Raw genomic sequence first — 20931 nt, forward strand, 5'->3', positions numbered from 1 at the left:
AATTTGATCCCCAGATCTTAACATAAATGTCTTCAGGAGTGTCAAATTATAAAGATATAAAATTATGTGTATATATATATATATTTGGTTTTTGGGCCATACCCGGCAGTGCTCTGGGGTTACTCCAGGCTGTCTGCTCAGAAATAGCACGTGGCAGGCACGGGGGACCATATGGGACGCCAGGATTTGAACCAACCACCTTGGGTTCTGGATCGGCTGCTTGCAAGGCAAACGCCGCTGTACTATCTCTCCGCCCCCATAAAATTATATTTTGATGTATATTGAATGGTCAGGAATTTTTGCTGTTTTGTCTTAGATCAATGAAACACGAGTAATTTTCTAGTCCACCTCTTTTGAAGTCAAATATTCCTTTGTAACTCTGTTTATATTCTAGTTTTTTGTTTTGTTTTGTTTTGTTTTTGTTTTTGGACCACACCCGGTGGCGCTCAGGGGTTACTCCTGTTTTGTTCTTTTTCGCTTTTAGTCTACACTTGGTGGTGCTCAGGGTTTACTCATGGAGTTGTGTTTAGGTATCACAATCCCAGTGAGACTTGGGGGACCATATTTGGTACTAATAATTGAACCCCAGCCTCCTATATGTGAAGTAAAACAAAACAAAACAAAAAGGGGATTGGGTGATAGTATAGCGTATAGGGCACATAGTTTGCATACAATCAACCTTGTGTACAATTTCTGGCATCCCATATGGACCCCTGAGCCTACCAGGAACAATTCCTGTGTGGAGAGCCAGGATTAACTTCTAAGCATTACCAAGTGTTTCCCCCCACCCCCCCCCAAAAAAAAAACATCCTTCCATTTGTAGCAGTATGTATTCTGACTCTTCATGCTATCTCCCAAACCTATAAGCATTCTACAGGAGCATATGTGGAGATGCTCAGGGGTTTATGCCTGGCTTAGTGTTTGGGGTTCACACTTGGTCATGCTTGGGGGAGAGTGTCATGCCAGGGGTCAAATCTGAGCAAAAGTATGTTGTCCTGCAAGAAAGCATGCGGTCCAATTCCTTGAGTTCTCTCACTAAGAGCATTGGTTTAATTTTATGATTTTCTTGGCTTAAGACCACGCCTGGCTATGCTTATGGTCTACCAGGGGTCCTCAAACTTTTTAAACAGGGGGCCAGTTCACTGTCCCTCAGATCATTGGAGGGTCTGACTATAGTAAAAACAAAACTTATGAACGAATTCTTATGCACACTGCATAGATCTTATTTTGCAATGAAGAAACAAAACAGATACAAATACAATATGTGGCCCGCGGGCCATAGTTTGAGGACCACTGGGTCCTACTCAGATCAGGGACTGAACATAGGCATGCATATTAAGCATGCAGTTGGCCTGTTGAACTCTCTCATCCCATCTCCCTGAGTATGATTTTTTATTTTTGGTTTTTGAGTCACACCTCAGGGGTTACTCCTGGCTCTGTGCTCCGAAATTGCTCCTGACAGGCTTGGGGGAACCATATGGAATGCCGGAATTTGAACCACCATCCATCCTGGATCAGCTGCTTGCAAGGCAAACGCCCTACCCCTGTGCTATCTCCCCGGTGCCCCCTGAGTTTCATTTAAAATTTTTCACAGTGTGTCTACTTCCTCTGTAGTTCTGGGGACTTAAGACCACTCCTGGCAACATTAGGCCTAGAGATATTATCTAAAGATTCAGCACATTACCTGGTTATGCAGTTGTGAGTAACCAAATTTTTGGAATTTGAGACCTTGTGCATGCCAGGCACTTCATAGCTTTGAGCTATGCTCCCCCAAGGAACCCCTTAAACTTGGTGGAATGTATTTTGAGTTAGGGACAAGCCAAGGCACTAGGACATAAGCCCTCCATGTCATGTATGAGACAGCAGTGGCATAAATATTAACTTTATTATTAGCAAGAAGACAAGGAAGCAACTACAGTGCCAGATCCTGCTGGGGGCCTGGAAGTGAGAGTTGAGCATCAATCTTCCCAGCTCGACACCCAGTGAAGTTCTGGGCTCCAGGTGCCTCTTGCTTCCAGCAGAAGCAGTGGGTGGGCAGGAGGGCAGATGGCTTGATGTCGGGGAAGACTGTCTCAGGGCTTCTCTGTCGCTGGAGTCAGGCTGGGGTTGGCAGGGGGCGGAGGCCGAGGCTGGATGTCCCTGGTTCTCATATAGGACAATAGCTGCTCCGGGATCTCGGCTAGCACATCCTTGGCCAGTCGGGCCATACTCAACACCTGGTTTCCGGACCGGTCCACGTAATCTCGGAAGGGAACAAACTGGGACAGGCACAGACAGTCAGGAGTGGGGAAGTCAGGAGAAGGAGAGGGGGCATGGTAGGGAGACCTTTATGCTACTAGCATCTTTCTAGCCCTATCTTTTGTTTTATTTTGGTTTTTTGGGGGGTCATCACACCTGGCAGTGATCAAGGGTTACTCCTGGCTCTGCGCTCAGAAATCACTCCTGACAGGCTCGGGGGACCATATGGGATGCAAGGAATCGAACTGTGGTCTGTCCTGTGTTGGCCGCATGCAAGGCAATGCCCTACTACTGGCCTCTTTCTAGCCCTATACTGGACAGCTCCTTCCATTTGCTTTCTCCCACCCATTCCTTCCAGAAACTTCTATTCATCCTTAGCATTTTCCAATCAATCTTGAACAGTCTATCCACAAGTTCCTATTGTTATTGTGTGTGTGTTGAACTTGGGAGATATATATATATATATATATATATATATATCTTAATAATTTCTTTTAGCTTTCTGTTACTTCTAACTTTCATCCTTTCAGACCCTTCAGGCTTCTAGATTTTCTCTTCCCAGATGTTTCTCTTCACCACTTCCACCCCTAACTCCTCTGAGTTACTTGATCTCAAACCTGCTCCCTTCTTTCTCAACTCTCCTCTTGGGTGAGTTTATCACCTCCATGAATTAAATTTTTTTTTTCTAGGCCGGCGAGGTGGCGCTAGAGGTAAGGTGTCTGCCCTGCGAGCGCTAACCAAGGAAGGACCTAGGTTCGATCCCCCCCCCCCCGGCGTCCCATATGGTCCCCCCAAGCCAGAGGCAATTTCTGAGCACTTAGCCAGGAGTAATCCCTGAGCATCAAATGGGTGTGGCCTGAAAAAAATTTTTTTTCCTGGGGGTTAGGCAGAGAACTCCAATGTCTTTTTTTTTTGTTGTTGTTTTTGTTTTTGGGCCACACCCTGTGACGCTCAGGGGTTACTCCTGGCTATGCGCTCAGAAGTTGCTCCTGGCTTCTTGGGGGACCATATGGGACGCCGGGGGATCGAACCGAGGTCCGTCCTAGGCTAGCGCAGGCAAGGCAGGCACCTTACCTCCAGCGCCACCGCCCGGCCCCGAACTCCAATGTCTTTAATTAAGGAGCCAGAGCAATAGCACAGCAGCTTAAGGTGTTTGACTTGCATGCAGCCGACCCAGGACAGACCTGGGTTTGATTCCTGGCATCCCATATGGGTCCCCCGAGCCTGCCAGGAGCGATTTTTTTTTTTTTTTGGTTTTTGGTTTTTGGGTCACACCTGGTAGTGCTCAGGGGTTGCTCCTCGCTCTACGCTCAGAAATCACTCCTAGCAGGCTCAGGGGACCATATGGGATACCAGGATTCGAACCACTGTCCTTCTGCATGCAAGGCAAACGCCCTGCCTCCATGCTATCTCTCCGGCCCCAGGAGCAATTTCTGATTGTAGAGCTAGGAGTAATACTTAAATGCCATTGGGTGTGCCTCCCCCCAAAAAAACCAGCACCACATAGCCCCCCAAGGGTGTAGCCCTGGGACCCCCAATACTGCTACACACACCAGCCCTACATCTCAAGGTCTGAGCACCGAGAATTTTCAGGTATGTTCCTGGAAGCCTTCCACCAAATAGCCTGATGACTCCCAGTTTTATATCTATCCCTGGTCATTTGTTTTAAAACACACACACACACACACACACACACACACACACACACACACAGAGCAATGGTACTGGGAAGCCCAAGACCATTTCTGGCATTGCTTATTTAGCAGTGCAGTGCTCACGGGCTACCCTTGGATGAAGTGTTGGGGGATTTGGGGATCAAACTCAAGGCCTACGCATGCAATCATGTTCTGTCACTTGACCTAACTTTCCAGCTAGCTTACTTTTAGGATCTAGAACCTTTTTTTTTTTTTTGGTTTTTGGGCCACACCCGTTTGACGCTCAGGGGTTACTCCTGGCTATGTGCTCAGAAATCGCCCCTGGCTTGGGGGGACCATATGGGACGCCGGGGGATCGAACCGCAGTCTTTCCTTGGCTAGCGCTTGCAAGGCAGACACCTTACCTCCAGCGCCACCTACCCGGCCCCAGGATTTAGAACCTGACATAGTTGGTTATCCACATCATATCGCTACTCATTTTTATCATGCTGGAGTCACCTGTTCTTTCTTTATTCAGGATAATTCTTTGCATGTGCTTGTCCCACCTGGGTGAGAAGTACCTCTGGATTTGCCCCCTTTGCCTATCTATTTTCTACCCATGGGGGTGGTCCTACTCTTCATAATAAAGACCTTGGGTCAGAGAAACTTCTTCCAGTTTCTGTCCCATAGTTAGCCTGTCTGTCTGTTTGCAGATAGCTTGTGGTAGAAGTTACTGAAGCTGTGTTATCTTCCTAGCCTGTGTAGATTGTTTCCTGTGTCACCATTGCTTCCAGACACTCATTCCCCAATCTCTCCAGGACTGGGGTAAGAGGCTTCCACTATAGTATCATATACTTCAAATCTCGTGTATTCCCAGTGAAATATTCTAGTCTTTTTTTCCTCCAGCTTTCCCCTCTCTGTAGATGAATTCTCACCCAAAGGCTCAAGTTAGAAAACTGAAAGTCATCCTGGAAGCCACCCACACCATCACCATGTGTGTTTGTTTGCATGTATACATTGGGGTTTCGGACTACACCTGTCCATGATGTGAGGTCATTGCCACTTATGTTCATGGGGCAATGCAGTGCCAATAATCAAACCCTGAATCTCATACAAGCAAGACTAGTGTTCGAACACTCAGTCATAACACCAGCCTCTCCAGCATTATCTAATCAAACCATCAATTGTTTTTGTTGTTGTTGTTGTTTGTTTGTGTTTGGGCCACAGCTGGCAGTGCTCAGGGGTTACTTATGGCTCTACACTCAGAGATCACACCCAGGGGCAGAAAGATAGCACAGCGGTGGGGCATTTGCCTTGTCTATGGCTGACCCGGGAGAAATCTGGTTGGATTCCCGGCATCCCATATGGTCTCCCAGCCTGCCAGGAGTGATTTCTGAAAGCAGAGCCAGGAGTGGCCTCGGGTCAGCCAGCATCAAACCTGGGTCAGCTTCGTGCAAGGCAAAAACTCTATCCACTGTGCTATTGCTCTGGCCCTGACACTATTAACTCGTCAGATTTTTCTTTAACATTTTTTGGTTGTTGCTATTGTTATTTGGTTGTTTGGGGTACCACACCACAGCTCTGGCCCCTGATCCCTGTTTGTTGTTGTTGTTATTGTTAGTTTGGGGGTCACTCTTGGTGTTTGGATCAGGAGGCACAGGGATCAAACCTGGGCCAAGGATAAACTTCATCTTTACTGCATCTCTACTACCCCAGGCCTTTATGCCCTCTTTTCTCTCTTCCAGCCATCCTGCCTCCTTGGCCTCCCCGTTTCTCCATTGGGGATCAATTCTGAGCCTCAGGATCTTTTCAGTTGCTATCTCTCCACCTTCTTCCCTCCTTTAGGTTGCAGCTCAGATGCTCAATGCTTGAGCTAAGTCAGGTATTTGATATATTAGAGACATTCCAAGGGCCATTTGCTGGGCTGGAGTGACAGCTAAGCAGTAGGGCATTTGCCTTGCATGAGTCCAACACAGGATGAACCCTGGTTTGAATCCTGGCATCTCATTTGGTCCCCTGAGCCTTCCAGGAATGACTTCTGAATGCAGGTCCAGGAGTAACTTCTGAGCACTGGCGGGTGTGACCCCCCAAAAACAAACAAACAGAAAACAAAAACAAAACCAAGGGCCCTTTTCTGTTTCTCTTGAAATATTTTTTTCTTTTCTTTTTTTTTTTGGGGGGGGCAAGAGCAATACCTGGAAGTGCTCAGGGCTTGCTTACTCCTAGTTCTGTGCTTAGAAATAACTCCTGTTGAGGATCAGGGGACCCTATGGGGTGCTGCAAATTCGGATCAGCCTTATGCAACGTAGGTACGCTTTCCATTGTACTTTCTCTTTGGTCCCTAAAAGATCTTTAATCGTGTGATGGCTGTCTTCAATGTGGGGCTGAGAACTTAGGGATCCCCTGAACCATGAATTTGCAATGGCTGCAGCAACCTGTCATTTCTCCAAATGAACTTGTTCAATGAATGTGGAAAGTGGGCAAAGTGAGGAGGCAGTAAAGGAAAGTGGTTCTAGCTTAGCTTCTCTTTCCATGTATTTCTTGGCTCCATGACTTCCTCTTCTCGGTCAGACCCACCTGAACAATGTCCCGCTCTGCATAGCGCCCCCGGGAGGACACACGTACATCATCTCCATCCAACTCTTCCATCGCTGCAGAAAAGAAAATAGCAGAATATTGGCTTCTCCCACATGGGCCCAGGTTTCCTCCTACCCTGTTAACTCCCCATCCAAGTCATCATGAATACATACACATCAATATCCTATAAACTCCAAGCATTGCTTTGGAGTCAGGAGTGTTCCTTTTGGCACACTCCACATTCCCAGTGGAGAAATATTAACATCAATAACCTCAGCAATGATGAGAAATCAAATTCAGAGATGGAGCTGGAGTAACAGCTCAATGGGTAGGGTGCTTGCCTTGCACAAGGCCAACCTGAGTTTAGTCCCATATGACATCCTATATGGTCTTACGCACCCTACCAGGAGTGATTCTTGAGTGCAAAGCCAGGACTAACCCCCTAGAATTGCCAGATGTGTTCCCCCATAAAAAATATCAGAGGGGCTAGAGTGGTAGCACAGTAGTCGGGCATTTGCCTTGCACATGACTGACCCAGAACAGATGCAGGTTTGATCCCCCAGCATTCCATATGGTCCCCCAAGCTGGGAGCGATTTCTGAGTGCAGAGCCAGGAGTAACCCCTGAGCACTGCCAGGTGTGGGCCCCCCCCAAAAAAAAAACCCCAAAACCAACCAAAAAAAAAAAAAAAAAAACAGAGATGACTGGGACTTTGCCCAAGACTTCCATAGATAAATAGCCCATCTTTTATGTCACACAGACCTAAGTTCCCAAGCACTCCCCTGTGACCCCCAGTTCTTAAGTGTCACTCATGAGTGTTACCTTCAAACATGGCTGGTCCCACACCCACAATGATGATAGACATGGGCAGTGAGGAGGCCTGTGTGGAAAGAAAGAAAAGCTCAGGATGAGCAACCACAATAAGGGGGAACAGTTGGGGACAATCCTCTACAAGTGTGTCACGTATCTGCTTCCCTTCCAAGGCGAGACACGCCGGGAAGGTGGCGCTAGAGGTAAGGTGTCTGCCTTACAAGCGCTAGCCAAGGAACGGACCGAGGTTCGATCCCCCGGCGTCCCATATGGTCCCCCCAAGCCAGGGGAAATTTCTGAGCACATAGCCAGGAGTAACCCCTGAGCATCAAACGGGTGTGGCCCAAAAACAAAAACAAAAACAAAAAAAAAACCAAGGCGAGACACAATTCCCTTACTACCTGTTTTCAAGAATGTCTGGAAGCTGTATACCTTCCTCTAGAGCAGGGGTCTCAAACTCAATTTACCTGGAGGCCGCAGGAGGCAAAGTCGGGGTGATCCTTGAGTGCAAAGTCAGTAGTAAGCCTTGAACATTGGGGGGTGTGACTCAAACAACTAAAACAAAACAAAACAAGATTCCTCTAGGGCAGGGCCACAAAATGTTGTATGGAGGGCTGCAAACGGCCCGCGGGCCACGAGTTTGAGACCCCTGCTCTAGAGCAAAGAAAAGGCCCAGTACTATGCAATTTAATAACATGTCTCAACTGGGACAAATGGCCAGCCACCATGCTTCCTGTCCATTTGGATCAGGTTCTTTTCTTTTCTTTTTTTTTTTTTGTTTTTGTTTTTGTTTTTGGGCCACACCCGGCGGTGCTCAGGGGTTACTCCTGGCTGTCTGCTCAGAAATAGCTCCTGGCAGGCACGGGGGACCATATGGGACACCGGGATTCGAACCAACCACCTTTGGTCCTGGATCGGCTGTTTGCAAGGCAAACGCTGCTGTGCTATTTCTCCGGGCCCAGGTTCTTTTCTTTTTCTTTTTCTTTTTTTTTTTGGCCCCTTCATGTCAATCTGATGAAAATCTGAGAAGCTAATTTTCCAGCAACTCCTTCATCTGGGAATAAGCAAGTCCTTATCTTTGCTATTATTATTATTATTATTATTATTATTATTATTATTATTATTTAATTTTTGGGTCACACCAGCAGTGCTCAGAGGTTACTCCTGATTCTGCACTCAGAAGTCGCTTGTGGCAGGCTCAGGGGACCATACAGGATGCTGGGATTCGAACTGGGGTCTGCCCTGTGCTAGCCACATGCCAGACAACATCTTACCGCTGTGCTATCGCTCCAGTCCCTTTCTTTGTTATTCTTACCAGGAATCGCCTATCTTTTGCCATGTTCCAAGCACCTGCCATTACAAGTTCCAAGTTCCATTACAAGTCATCTAAAATCTCCCCACTTTCACAGGTTTTGTTAGGAACCCCCTCCTGACTGTGCATTCTTCAGACTTACACTGACAATGGCTTCCTTGGTCTGTGTCATGTCAGAAATCACCCCATCTGTGATGATGAGCAGTACGTAGTACTGGGAACCATCTGAGATCTTGGCTGCAGATCTGTAGGAGAGGCCAACAATTCAAATTTCAGAGAGGACAAGAGAATAGCCCACACCTCACATTTCTATAGGTTTTTCTGGGGGGGGGGCCCACACCCGGTGATGCTCAGGGGTTACTCTTGGCTATGCACTCAGAAATCACTCCTGGCTTAGGGGACCATATGGGGGATCGAACCATGGTCCATCCCAGCTAGTGTGTGCAAGGCAGACGCTTTACACCCTGTGCCACCAATCTGGCCCCACATATCTATAATTTTTAGAACAGTCACACCCGGGGCTTCTAAAACCTTCATTCCTTCCACAGACCTGACAGCCAGTTGCTGTCTGTCAGGTCTCAAACTCTCAAAAAACATTCATGGAAGGCAGGAGTGAGAGGACAACAAATAAATCACTTGCTTTGCACGCGGGAGTCCCAGGTTCTATACCCACACCCCCTGAAACCACCAGGAGTGATCTCTGAGCATAAAGCCAGGAATAAGCTCGAGTACAACTGAGTGTTGGTCCCACCAAAATATTTATGGAGAACTACCACAGGAGTTAACGTATTTGCCTTGCATTTGGCTGACTCCATATAGTTCCTTGGCACTGCATACAATTCCTTGAGTGTTGTTCGGGTGCCAGTTGTTGTAGAATAAAATAATTAAAGATGGGGCTGGATGGAAGTGGATGGTGAAGGATGGAGGCCTTTGTCCTTAGGCCCTGGCCACGTGGCTTCATCCCCCATTCACCGGCGGGTCTGGGGTCCAGGAAAGCGACGGGTATTGAACTCACTCACAGGCAGGCATCAGGAAGCATCAGCTTTATTCATACCCTATCCACCACATGTGTGTGGCCTACATCATAACCTTTCTTTTTTTTTTTTTTTTGGTTTTTGGGCCACACCCGTTTGACGCTCAGGGGTTACTCCTGGCTATGTGCTCAGAAATCGCCCCTGGCTTGGGGGGACCATATGGGACACCGGGGGATCGAACCGCGGTCCTTCCTTGGCTAGCGCTTGCAAGGCAGACACCTTACCTCCAGCGCCACCTACCCGGCCCCACATCATAACCTTTCAAGCATTCAGCCATTCTTAGCTAGCCCTGCCTCTTAACTCCTTTCAGCCATCTTCCCTTTCATCTCCTAGCTGGCCAAAGACCAGATGCGAGAGCCAGCCAAAAGCCAAAGGCCCCGAATCCCCTGGGTCAAAGGCTTATCTACCTTTTCCAAGACCCCCTCCCAGGAATGGGCGGGGTCTTGCAGGTAAGGTCAAGTTACCTAGGGAGAAAGAGTGGGGGATGAGGCTTCACTTGAGCACCACCAAGTGCCCTCTGAGAACAGAGCTCGGAGGAGCCACTGAGCACTATAAAGTGTGACCTAAAGGGATCACACACAATTCTTTTTTGTTTCTGGGCCACAGCCACTGAGCAGAGGGGTAGCTCCTGGCTCTGCCTTTAGGAATCACTCCTGGCAGACTCATGGACCATATGGGACTGAACACCGGTCAGCCAGGTGCATGAAAAATGCCTTGTACACTGTGCTATCACTCTGGCTTCCACCCACCACAATTTTTTTATCCATCACACTTTTTATGAAGTAGTGACATCCTGCTATGTATTGTTTTAACACTGAAAGTATGTAATGAAAGAATAAAAATACCCATGCCTTTTCATGGAGGAGGCTTTGGTCCAAGAAACAGAAATAGGTATAAAACTAAGATGAAGGGGGGCCGGGCGGTGGCGCTGGAGGTAAGGTGCCTGCCTTGCCTGCGCTAGCCTAGGACGGACCGCGGTTCGATCCCCCGGCGTCCCATATGGTCCCCCAAGAAGCCAGGAGCAACTTCTGAGCGCATAGCCAGGAGTAACCCCTGAGCGTCACAGGGTGTGGCCCAAAAAAAAAACCAAAAAAAAAAAAAAAAAAAAAAAAACTAAGATGAAGGAGGGGGCTGGAGCAGTGGCACAAGTGATAGGGCATTTGCCTTGCATGCCCTAACCTAGGACAGACCACAGTTTGATCCCCCTACATCCCATATGGTCCCCCAAGCTAGGAGCAATTTCTGAGTGTATAGCCAGGATTAACCCCTGTGCGTTACACTCGGTGTGACCCAAACAAAACAATGGTGAGGGAAAGTATATTGGAGGTTGGTAAGCTTTTGTTCGAACGCTTGAAGAAAGGATAGGTTAGGGAAGGAGAAAGTGACACTGTCTGGGTCCAAAAATCAAGGGAAGAAGGCTGACCATGAGGCTGTTAGGGAAGGAGCCAGCCCACAGGGTTTTGTGAAATACTAGAAGGATTTGACATTTTTTTTTATCAGTCAGAAAGCCTCCTCTCTTTCCTCTCTCTTCCATATCTTCCTCTCCCTTCTCTGATGACACTTATTTTTTGTTTAGTTTTGTTTTGGGGCCACATTCAGCAGTGCTCAGGGTTTGCTCCTGGCTCTCTGCTAAGGGATCACTCCTGGTGGGTTGGGGGCACCATATGAGATGCCGGGGATCTAATCTAGGTTGGCTATGTGTAAGACTAGTTCCCTATCCCACTGTGCTATTGCTCCAGTCCTGACCACACCTCCTCGCCTGGGATCCTGGCTCCACAATAAATCTAATATCCGCTACCTGGCTCTTTCTTCCTCTACACATAAGTCTTTGGGTCCAATCTATTTCTGCAAATGCCCTACTGCTGCGCCATTGCTCTGGCCCCATCTCCTTTATTTTCTAGAATACCACCCAACATGTGGGCTGTCTGCTCCTTCCAGATAGTCCCCAAATGGAGCTTCTACTCTTCTACATGATTTGTTAGACAAAGGTAGAAAATTCTTAGAATGCTTAACATAACTTCCCCACCCCTAAATTAAAGCCAACATGAATATGGCGTGCAACAAATGTGTGTCTCAAGGGCCAGAGAGACAGCACAGAAGGTAAGGCACTTGTCTTGCTTGTGGCCAACCCAGGTTTGATCCTTAGCACCTCATATGTCCCAGAGTTCACCAGGAATAATGCCTGAGTGCAGAGCCAGAAGTAACCTGAGCATTGCTGGGTGTGACAAAAAAAGAAAAAGAAAAGAATGTAAGGTCTTGGCCCAGAGAGGTGGCGCAAGACTAAAGGCGTCTACTTTGTGCATGTTAGCTTAGGAAGGATCACGGCTCGATCCCCTGGCATCCCATATAGTCCCCCAAGCCAGGAGTGATTTCTGAGTGCATAGCCAGTAGTAACCCCTGAGTGTCACTGGGTGTGGCCCAGAAACCAAAAAAAAAAGAATGTAAAATCTTCATGAATTTTTAAGATAAAATATGGGAATTTCAAAGACATTTTCAGGCTGACTTCTTTTTGCTATGTTTCTAGATCCCAGGGGGAAGCAGTCACTTGCCTTTGCTGACATGCTACTTGCTAGAAAAATCTGGGGAAGCTTCAGCCTACGAAAGGCAATGATTTATTTATGTTTCTGTCTTCTGCACCAAGTTGGCAGCTCCCAAGGGCAGAGACTAGGTCTGATTCGTCTGTGCATATCCAGTGCCCTGGCAGAGAACTGAGCGCACAGCGGATGGCCTTTGAATAATAATAGTAGCAGTTACAGCGAACACCTAGAGTGCTCGCAATATGTCAGGCCCTGTTCTCAGGGCTCTATGAATAGTCAGTCCTCGAAACAACCCTGAGAAGTGACAGCAGCATTTCTCATTTTACAGCTGAAAAAACTCACAGCAAAGTTGAGTCTTGTTTGGGGGGATGGGGATGGGATAAAGCAGAGAGGTTGGGGATGGGATAAAGCTATTCCTGGTTGCTTGCAGAAGTACTCAGGGACTGTATGTTTTCAGGAATCAAACCCAGCGCCAGGCCAGAGATACTACAGCGGTAGGGCATTTGCCTCGCATGCAGCCTATCCAGGAGGAATGGTAGTTCGAATCCCGGCATCTCATATGGTCCTCCGAGCCTGGTAGGAGCGATTTCTGAGCGCAGAGTCAGGAGTAACCCCTGAACGCCACTGGGTGTGACCCCAAAACAAAACAAAACAAAAGCCCGGTGCCTTATCCTGCAAGGTGACAGCTCGACCACTCAGTCACATCTCTGACTCATTGCAATATTTACTGGGAATAAATGTAAAAACTGGGAAAATTCCTCTTCTAGTTGGGGGAGCTCCCAAGTGGTAGTCTTGGGGGAGCTCACCTGATCCTCATCCAACCAGGCCAGAGGTTCAACAGATGTTCTGCTGGAGAGGGTCCAGGACATACCCAGTGATGCTTGTGGGGTTATGAGGTTCTGGGAACTGAACTGGATATGTGCTTGCCTGCACTCTATCATTCTGTGTCTCCTGACCCTGCTCTTGTATTTATTTAATTTTCTTTTTCTATATTTTTTTTTTAGTTTTAGGCCCACTCTCAGTCGTGCTCAGGGGTTACTTCTGGTTCTCTGCTCAGAAATAACTCCTGGCAGGCTCAGGGGATTAAATAAAATGCCAGGGATTGAATTTAGGTTGATAGAACCTAAATTTTGATAGAACGCCCTATCTGTTGCTCTATCACTCTGACCCCTTTGCTCTTGTATTTCTTACCTATACTTTTTTTTTTTTTTTTGAGAGGGGGGACACCCAGTGGTGCTCAGGGGTTATTCCTGGCAGGCTCAGGTGACCAAACCCAGGAACCTGGAATTGAACCCAAGTTGGTCACATACAAGGTAAAATACCTTTCCTGCTGAGCTATTTCTCTAGCCCCCTCTTACCTACTTATTTATTTATTTATTTATTTGGTTTTGGGGTCACACCCGGCAGTGCTCAGGGGTTCCTCCTGGCTCTATGCTCAGAAATCGCTCCTGGGGGCAGGCGAGATGGCGCTAGAGGTAAGGTGTCTGTCTGCCTTGCAAGCGCTAACCAAGGAAGGACCGCGGTTCGATCCCCCAGCGTCCCATATGGTCCTCCCAAGCCAGGGGCGATTTCTGAGCACTTAGCCAGGAGAAACTTCTGAGTACCACAGGGTGTAACCCAAAAACAAAACAAAACAAGACAAAAGGCTGTATGGGATGTAGAGGAGAATTGAACCTGAGTCAGCATTATTATTATTATTTTGGCTTTTGAGACACACCCAGCAATTCTCAGGGCTTATTCCTGGCTCTGTGCTCAGAGATTACTCCTGACAGGCTCAGGGGACCATATAGGATGTCAAGGATTGAACCTGGATCAGACACATGTAAGGCAAATGCCTGACTGGCTATCCTCTCTCTCTGGACCTGGATGCCAGGGATCAAACTCTTCCACGCTGGACTCTTCCTCTGGCCCCTCTTATTTCATGTTCACCTCCCATTAAATGAATTCTATTAAGAAAATGCTTTCGGGGCCGGGCGGTGGCGCTGGAGGTAAGGTGCCTGCCTTACCTGCGCTAGCCTAGGAGACGGACCGCGGTTCGATCCCCCGGCGTCCCATATGGTCCCCCAAGCCAGGAGCGACTTCTGAGCGCATAGCCAGGAGTAACCCCTGAGCGTTACCGGGTGTGGCCCAAAAACCAAAAAAAAAAAAAAAAAGAAAATGCTTTCTAGGGTCGGCGAGGTGGCGCTAGAGGTAAGGTGTCTGCCTTGCAAGTGCTAGCCAAGGAAAGATTGCGACCGCGGGTTCGATCCCCCAGCGTTCCATATGGTCCCCCCCAAGCCAGGGGCAATTTCTGAGCGCTTAGCCAGGAGTAATCCCTGAGCATCAAATGGGTGTGGCCCGAAAAACAAAAAAAAAAAAAGAAAAAAGAAAAGAGAAAGAAAGAAAAGAAAAGAAAAGAAAAGAAAAGAAAAGAAAAGAAAAGAAAAGAAAAGAAAAGAAAAGAAAAGAAAATGCTTTCTTTGTTTTTGGGTCATACCCGGCAGCACTCAGGGGTTACTCCTGGCTCTATGCTCAGAAATCGCTCCTGGCAGGCTTGGGGGATCATATGGGATGCTGGGATTCGAACCACTGTCCTTCTGCATGCAAGGCAAATGCCCCTCCTCTATGCTACCTCTCCGGCCCCAAGAAAATGCTTTTGTCATCTATGGTCATACTCATTTACAGAGATATCTTAGAGAAGGGTCTCAAACTCAATTTACCTGGGGGCTGCCGGAGGCAAAGTCGGGGTGATCCTTGAGTGCAAAGTCAGTAGTAAGCCTTGAACATTGGGGGGTGTGACCCAAACAACTAAAACAAAACAAAGCAAAAAAAGATTCCTCTAGGGCAGGGCCACAAAATGTACAGAGGGCCACAAATGGCCCGTGGGCCAGGAGTTTGAGACCCCTGGCTTAGAGTATTGGATAAGGCCATAAATTTGTGTGTATTGGAGCGGGGTCCCTCCTAGATCTGAGACCTAAATAGCACCTTAACTCCCACACTCTAGGCCTTTCTGTTTTCCTGACACTCTCAACCTCAGACTAATGTATTACCTAACCTTATTTATTTATTTAGTTTTGGGCCACACCTAGTGGTGTTCAGGGTTACTCCTGGCTCTGCACTCAGAAATAGCTCATGGTAGGCTGGGGGGACCTTAATATGGGATGCCGGGAATCGAACCTGGGTCCATCCTGGGTTGGCTGCATGCAAGGCAAATGCCCTACTACCATTGCGCTATCTCTCTGGCCCATAACCTTTTTAGACCAAAGCACGATCAACATGGCCCTTCCACCCTCTTCCCAAAGTCAAGCTTATTCATGCAAAGAATAGTACGGGGTGCCTCTGGGAAAGTCATTCCCTAAATGGGGTCCCTTACCTGGCTACCTGGTTGATGACCGGAGCGAAGTAAGTGGGGCCGTAGAGCTGCACAGTGCGTAGACTCTGAAAGTAACTTTCCAGCACTCCCTCAATGCCTGCACAGTTGGGGTCCTCATCATTGTTGTTCTGTTGGGAAACAAGCGAACATGGGCTGGGCCCAGTTAGGTCATGCCCAAGCATGCTCTGAGCCCAGCCACTCCTTCATCTCATTACTTTGTCTTCCTCTGCCCTCTAATGCCAGTCTGGCTGCCCTCCCTGAGCTGCCACTCTCCCATCCTTCTTGTTCCTCTGCTGGAAATAAAGTCAAAGAAATTTCTCAATAAGAGGGGCCAGATGCCAGGAATGGGAAGCAGTCTCTGAGCCATGCCATACCATACCAGGGGGAATTGGTGAGATATCCGTCCCTCTGGGGGCAGCTTAGCTCCAAAGCCATAGGCTGGAAAGAGCTTGTCACTGTCGTAGTCCTGAATGATCTCCCCCACAGCCTTGAGGGCCATGGCATAGGCGCTGAGCTGGTAGGGACTCATGTAGTGCAGAGAAGTGGGCTGCAGAGGGTTCCCTGGAGGCACAGAGGGTCACCAGCCTTGTATATTCACCTAGAAGCCTTCTATGTAGCCATCCACCTAGCTAGCCATGTCCCCATTCTTTACCTAATTCTCTTACCCATCCATATCCATCTGTTTGTTCACCCATCTAGTCATCTACTGACTTATCTACCTACCAAGATCCATTCACCTAACATATGGCCATAAATCCATATGTCTTTCATCTCTATCAATCTTCCTCTTCCATTCTCTATCTATTTGCCCATATGTTTATGCATTCACTCATCCATTCGCTATTTTGCTTCCTCTCCTGCTTATTCATATGACCATATTTTTTTGGTCTATCCATTCACCCATTCATTCTATTCATTGTCTATCTAGGCTAATTTTATTTTATTTATTTATTTATTTTTTGGTTTTTGGGCCACACCCGGTGGTGCTCAGGGGTGACTCCTGGCTGTCTGCTCAGAAATAGCTCCTGGCAGGCACGGGGGACCATATGGGACACCGGGATTCAAACCAACCACCTTTGGTCCTGGATCGGCTGTTTGCAAGGCAAACAAACACCGCTGTGCTATCTCTCCGGGCCCTAGGCTAATATTTATTGGCTATCCTCATCATTTATCTGTCCACTCAATTCTACTATTTTTTTAACCTTTATCTCCTCAAATTACACTCATGTCCATTTTCTTTAAAAGGGGCCACATCTGGAAATGCTCAGGAGTTACTCCTGGTTCTGCATTCAGGAATTACTCCTGGTGTTGCTTGGAGGACCCCATGGGATGCTGAAGATTGAACTCGGATGGGCTGCATGCAAGGCAAAGGCCCTACCCACTGTAATATCTCTCCAGCTCCCAAACATATGTTCATTTGTCCATCATGCATTTACTTTTCTAATATGTGGTACTCTCTGACTCACATACCTACCCTATTGCTTCATTGCTTCAGCTAAACCCATGCATCACCACCCGTTCAGTTATCCCTCTCTCCTTATACCCCTTATGCCTATCTCTCCATCTCTTTTTCATATTTCTCATATATCTACTGCTTGGGTTCTCTATTCCTTCAGCTTTCTTTGATTGATTTGCTCACTTTTTATTACACTCTCTGATTACCTTAGACCCAATAATTTCTCCCACCTCACCTATCATTCCTATAACAGTTTGGTTGTTCTTTTCATAGATCCTGTGCTTCCTAAGTAGTTGAATTCTAATTCCCAAGTTAGAATCCAAACCAATTCCTAATGAAGTCCCTAGAATTCTTCTTTCCAATCTACATCATTTCCCATTCTATGCCTCACCATTGGAAGCTGTGAAGTCAATGGCTACGGTAAAGTTTAGCTGGGTCCTGTTGAAGAAGAAGACCAGTAATAAAATAAGGCATCATTAATATTCAAATAAGAATTTTGCAAACACTAGTGTATACATATGAATTTTCTGGGGATCATGTTCAAATGAATCTTTATATCTGGATGATGTGGGGAGCCTGAAATACTCCACTTCAACAAGATCCCCATTGAGGCCAATGCTGCTGGCCCACAGAGCACACTTTGGAAAGTAGAGCTAAGTGTGTATAGTTTGATGCATGTATGATATGTAACTTAGCTTATCCCTTGACATAGCCCCAAAGAATTAACATCCTAATTTCACACAGGAGAAAAACGAGGTTCAGAGAGCAAAGACTTTCCAGCTGTGTCTGCTTCTTTTTCACTTTCCCCTCTTATTTGACTATAGTGATTATCTGTTGGGGCCCTCTTTGGTTACTAGGGGTCACCCTGGACTCCACTCTCTTGACATTTGTGACTTCCTCCATGTGAGGGTCAATGAAGACCACTTTCACTGCCATGAGAAGCAGCATCATGAACACAACTAACATGGTCATCACTAAATATTTTATAGACTTTTTTTTTTTAATTTTTGGGCCACACTCTGGCTGCGCTCAGGACTTACTACTGGCTCTATGCTCAGAAATCACTCCTGGCAGGCATGGGGGACCATATGGGATTCCGGGATTCGAACCACCATCCTTCTGCATGCAAGGCATATGCTCTACCTTCATGCTATCTCTCTGGCCCCTATAGACCTTTTCTTTTAGTTTCTCAGATATTTTTATGTTGAATGCCATGATTTTCTTGGGCCCTAATGATTCCAGAAGACAGTGGCTCAGAGCTGGGAGTAACTTCCTATTAATCTTTTTGTATTGTTTTAGGGCCTCACCCAGTGGAGTGCCACTCCATTGGCAGCCATCTAGCAGGGTTGGGAGACCATAGAAGATTTCAGGGATTCAACTCAAGTTGACTGTGTGCAAGGCAAACGCCCTACCCACTGTGCTATCCCTACAGCACCCTCCTTTGGACCTTTAAATCCAGAGTCTAGTCTGTGACTCACCCTCCTTTGATATAGTCGACAAAAGTGAATTCTGAGTCCACGGAGAAGGAGAGCAATGTCACCTGTGGGGAGAAGAGGTGGTTCTCACATTCTGGAAAAGACTGTGGGGTGGCAGAGGGAAAAAGAGAGACATGGTAGGGTTCTGGAGAAAGACACAATGAGAGACATGGCTTCATCAACTGCCCTACCTTGAACAGGTGAAAGAGAGAAGCGATCAGAACATTTAGATTTCAAAATTAATTTTAATTATTCAAAGAGTTAAAAATTAAAAAAAGGAGGGGGCTGGAGCAATAGCACAGCAGTAGGGCCTTGCACGCAGCCAACCCAGTACGAATCCCGGTTCGATTCCCAGCATCCCATACAGTCCTCCAAGTCTGCCAGGGGTGATTTCTGAAAGCAGAGCCAGGAGTAACCCCTGAGAGCCACCAGGTGTGACCCCCAAAAATAAAAAAACATACACACACCTTAACCAGCATTAACCTTGTGCCCAACATTCCTGTGCCCATGTGATCTGTACCTCAGCTTCTTCTTTCCTCCCAACATACTATGTTGCATCAATGGGGATAGAAACACAAGGATTTGGAGAGGACCCAAGTTCTAGGAAGCACTCACAGTTCCCGAGTTGACATATTTCTTCTTTTTACATTTCTTCCGAGGGTTAAGTACCTAAATAAATTAAATAAACAGTGACGGGCAGAAAAAGAAAGTTCCAGACAGAGGAAAAGGGATGGAGGAATCACTACCTTGGGCAGAACTCACACTCTCACCTCGTAAACAGTGAACTGGTTCTGGGCCTTGCTCAGTTCCCTGTAGCTGGTAGTGAATTCACCAATAAAATCATGACTGCAAAGAGGCCAGGGCAGTCAGTACAGTTGCTGCTGGCCTGGAGCCATCCCTGAAACCAGTGTCTTCTTCCCACTGTTTCCTACCCCCTTCTTGGCTTGCAGCAAGGACAATTAGTTTGAGGCCAGAAGGGGGACAAAAGCTAAGGGGAAGCAGTGGTAAGAGTCAGCAGTATACCAGGAAGACAGCTGCAGGCATGAATGCTCTATTGGATAAATGCATTACATATTGGGCGAGAGAGATACCCCAAAGGTTTGAAGCACATTTTTATTTTTGCATGCAGAGGGCAAATGCATGCATACTGGGGCAAGAGATAGCTCAATGGAGCATCTATCAGTTTTGCATGCAGAAGGCCTAATTTCCATCTCTGGCACCACCTAGTCCCCACAAAACTGCCAGGAGTAACCTCCGAGCATTGAATGGGGTGTTTTCTACACATTCCAGAGAATGTTTGAGCTAAGTACAGGAGAAGGCAGTACTATGGAGTTACATCTACCTTCCATCTCGGTCCCAGTCATACACATCAATTTTCACTGTTCTAAAATGCAAGAGATAAACATAGGCACGTATGTATCTATCCTTACCCATTTAAACATATATAAATCATCTCTATAGTCACCCTATATTCTTTGGTTTTTATTTGTAAGCAAAAATTCTTATGACTCACCATTAATCACAAATTTATTCATGGTTGAGTTTCAAGCTTATAATGTTATAATACCAATCCCTACCTCTATGGAAGGCCCTTTTCCCTTTTCTTTCTCCATTTTTGGCTTAGTGGTTTGCAATAATTTTACTGAGAGGGTATCATGCTCATCACACATAGATTCTTCCATTCACCTTCATTCCTCTGTTTCTCACACATCCATCCATTCTTTCCTTTTGTTCATGAATTCTAGTCACATATCCAGTCATTGGCTTCTATGGCACTATTTTCTCTCCTCCACCTCCTGCTGTTTATATAACTAATACTATTTTTCATACTACATATTGAACTTGCTTTAGCAAGGCATTGTTATTAGCACTTTAACAGATCATTTATTTTCCAGAGAAGGAAACTAAGGTATAAGAATCGTAACTTAGGGGCCGGGCGGTGGCGCTGAAGGTAAGGTGCCTGCCTTGCCTGCGCTAGCCTTGGACGGACCGCAGTTTGATCCCCCGGTGTCCCATATGGTCCCCCAAGCCAGGAGCAACTTCTGAGCACATAGCCAGGAGTAACCCCTGAGCGTTACCGGGTGTGGCCCAAAAACCCAAAAAAAAAAAAAAAAAAGAATCGTAACTTAGGGGCCGGAGAGATAGTATGGAGGTAAAGCATTTGCCTTGCATGCAGAAGGTTAGTGATTTGAACCCCAGCATCCCATATGGTTCCCCCAGCCTGCCAGGAGCTATTTCTGAGCATAGAGCCAGGAATAAGTAACCCCTGAGCACTGCCAGGTGTGACCCCCCAAAAAAAATAGTAACTTAGGGGCCAGAGTGATAGCACAGCGGTAGGATGTTTGCCTTGCATGCTGCCACCCCAGGATCTACCCGGGTAGATCCCTGGCATCCCATATGGTCCCCTGAGCCTGCCAGAAGTTATTTCTGAGTGTGGAGCAGGAGTAACCCCTGAGCACCGCTGGTGTGCCTTAACCCCTCCCCAAAATGAATAGTGACTTAGGCCA

General features: G+C 47.0%; 1 protein-coding gene across 2 annotated transcripts in view; it reads right to left on the bottom strand.

The window, feature by feature from the left end:
• Nucleotides 1-1849: 1849 nt before the first annotated feature.
• CPNE9 (copine family member 9) overlaps nucleotides 1850-20931 on the bottom strand; it is a 30872-nt gene continuing 11790 nt past the window's right edge. For both annotated transcript variants that reach the window (XM_049766330.1, XM_049766329.1), the window contains 11 exons: nucleotides 19767-19808; nucleotides 19195-19270; nucleotides 19040-19093; nucleotides 18428-18489; nucleotides 17341-17387; nucleotides 15873-16054; nucleotides 15494-15621; nucleotides 8713-8815; nucleotides 7271-7328; nucleotides 6450-6523; nucleotides 1850-2258 (listed from right to left, as the gene is read on the bottom strand). In XM_049766330.1, the coding sequence (XP_049622287.1) occupies nucleotides 2073-2258; nucleotides 6450-6523; nucleotides 7271-7328; nucleotides 8713-8815; nucleotides 15494-15621; nucleotides 15873-16054; nucleotides 17341-17387; nucleotides 18428-18489; nucleotides 19040-19093; nucleotides 19195-19270; nucleotides 19767-19808 (1012 nt within the window). In that variant the 3' untranslated portion in view covers nucleotides 1850-2072. The remainder of the gene's footprint in view (nucleotides 2259-6449; nucleotides 6524-7270; nucleotides 7329-8712; nucleotides 8816-15493; nucleotides 15622-15872; nucleotides 16055-17340; nucleotides 17388-18427; nucleotides 18490-19039; nucleotides 19094-19194; nucleotides 19271-19766; nucleotides 19809-20931) is intronic.

Source organism: Suncus etruscus, chromosome 20, assembly GCF_024139225.1.
Source record: "Suncus etruscus isolate mSunEtr1 chromosome 20, mSunEtr1.pri.cur, whole genome shotgun sequence".
NCBI lineage: Eukaryota > Metazoa > Chordata > Mammalia > Eulipotyphla > Soricidae > Suncus > Suncus etruscus.